Raw genomic sequence first — 2,500 nt, 5'->3', positions numbered from 1 at the left:
TAGTCCCGGATACTATATTTCTGTTCACTTTTAAGTTATAGGTATATATTTTTTTATTGGTGTAAAGGAATTATAGCCCATAATACTAAATCTATTTTTTCTTTCTTTGGCTACCAGGTACAATATTCTAGCAGCCCAGGAGATGATCGAAGCGAAGGAGGACAAGAAGGCAGCTGAAGCCTGTTTCCAAAAGGCCGGTCTTGACCCCGAGTTGTACCGTTGCGGTAACACCAAGGTAAATAATTGCTTATTTAATTATACATTTTATTCCTCTCAATATCAGTTCATTATAATTTCATATATTAGAATGTATAATTAGAATGTATTTATATCATTATTTTTCTCTGTGTTAAGGTGTTCTTCCGAGCTGGCGTCCTGGGTAGACTCGAGGAGATCCGTGAAGACCGTGTGGTCAAGCTCCTCACCTGGTTCCAAGCATGGGTTCGTGGTTACATCAGTCGCAAGTTCTACTCCAAGATGCAGAAGCAGCGCACTGCCCTCCTTGTTGTGCAGCGCAATCTCAGGAAGTTCAAGATCATGCGCGCTTGGCTCTGGTATGAACTGTGGATCAAGCTCAAGCCCAGGCTCTGCGCCACGCGTGCCGAGGATGAGATCGTTAAGTTGGAGGAAATGGCAGAAAAAGCTGAGGCTGAATTCGAAAAGGAGGTCAAGGCCCGCGAAGAACTCGAGATCAAAAACGCTGCTCTTCTCGAAGAAAGGGCTGAGTTGATGAATGCACTTGACTCCTCAAAAGGTGGAATGTCTGAATACCTGGACAAACAAGCCAAACTGCAAGCACAGAAAGCAGAACTTGAGGGACAGCTCAATGTAAGTGACTCTCATGTTGTATATGAAATAGTCTAGATGTGCCCATTAGCGCATTATGTAATGAAAAACACAAAGCACACACATACTCACTCATACACAAAAAACTTTTATGTTGGATATATATATATATATATATATATATATATATATATATATATATATATATATATGAATATATATGTATAGATATGTATATATGTATATATATGTATATATTTGTATAAATATATATGTTTGTGCGTGTGTGTGTATATATACTTATATACACACACATACACACACGCACGCACATACATATGTACACACACACACACACACACACACACACACACACACACACACACACACACACACACACACACACACACACACACACATATATATATATATATATATATATATATATATATGTGTGTGTGTGTGTGTGTGTGTGTGTGTGTGTGTGTGTGTGTGTGTGTGTGTGTGTGTGTGAGAGTGTGTGTGTGTGTTATATATATAGATATATATATATATACATACATACATTATATATATATATATATATATATATATATATGTATGTATATATATATACATAGAGAGAGAGAGGCACACACGTATATGTGCGTGCTTATGTATATATATATATATATATAAATATATATATATATATATATATATATATATATATATATATATATATATATATATATATATACATATACATACATATATATATGTATATATATATATATACATACATACATATATATATATATATATATATATATATATATATATATATATATATATATATATATATATACATATGTGGTTATTAACCACTACAGTTGGTAAATACTCTAATTGAAATGAAGGACGTAATTATTGCTATGTTTCTCTGGTACCCTAGGAAACATTGGAACGTCTTCGCAAAGAGGAAGAAGCGCGAAGTCAGATTGCCAATGGTAGGAAGAAGTGCGAACAAGAGGTTGGAAACCTTAAGAAAGAACTTGAGGATCTTGAGCTTCTTGTCCAGAAGGGTGAACAGGACAAGGCCACCAAGGAAGAGCAGATTCACAATCTCAATGAGGAGATCGCCCATCAGGAAGAACTCATTACCAAGGTCAACAAAGAGAAGAAGCATCTTCAGGAATGCAACCAGAAGACTGCCGAGGATGTCCAGTGCATTGAGGATAAGTGTAATCACTTGAGCAAGATGAAGACTAAATTGGAGTCAAACCTTGATGAACTCGAGGACTCTCTTGAACGTGAAAAGAAGCTTCGCAGTGAGGTTGAGAAAGCTAAGAGGAAGGTCGAAGGTGACCTCAAGTTGACCCAGGAAGCTGTTTCTGATCTCGAAAGGAATCACAAGGAACTCGAAATGGCCGTTGAACGTAAGGATAAAGAAATTTCTGCCATCACTGCCAAAATCGAAGATGAACAAGCACTTGTTTACAGAGATCAGAGGCAATTAAAGGAACTTCAGGCTCGTCTCGAAGAACTCGAGGAAGAGGTCGAACATGAACGTCAGGCACGCAGCAAGGCTGAAAAGGCCAAGACTCTCCTTTCACGTGAACTGGGAGACCTTAGTGAGCGACTGGACGAGGCTGGCGGTGCCACAGCCACGCAGATTGAGCTCAATAAGAAGCGCGAGAGTGAACTGGCCAAGGTCCGCCGTGACATCGAAGAA

At 37.9% G+C, this 2,500-nt stretch overlaps 1 protein-coding gene across 1 annotated transcript in view; it reads left to right on the top strand.

Moving 5' to 3' along the window:
- The window catches only part of LOC113829966 (myosin heavy chain, muscle), a 19,360-nt gene that overhangs the window by 11,235 nt on the left and 5,625 nt on the right, over positions 1–2,500 (top strand). The window contains 3 exon segments of the mRNA XM_027383147.2: positions 118–235; positions 355–828; positions 1,721–2,500. The exon segment at positions 1,721–2,500 is cut by the window's right edge and continues 107 nt beyond it. Coding sequence (XP_027238948.2) covers positions 118–235; positions 355–828; positions 1,721–2,500 — 1,372 coding nt within the window.

Source organism: Penaeus vannamei, chromosome 17 (assembly GCF_042767895.1).
Source record: "Penaeus vannamei isolate JL-2024 chromosome 17, ASM4276789v1, whole genome shotgun sequence".
Taxonomy (NCBI): domain Eukaryota; kingdom Metazoa; phylum Arthropoda; class Malacostraca; order Decapoda; family Penaeidae; genus Penaeus; species Penaeus vannamei.
This window is presented reverse-complemented; position numbering and strand designations above follow the sequence as displayed.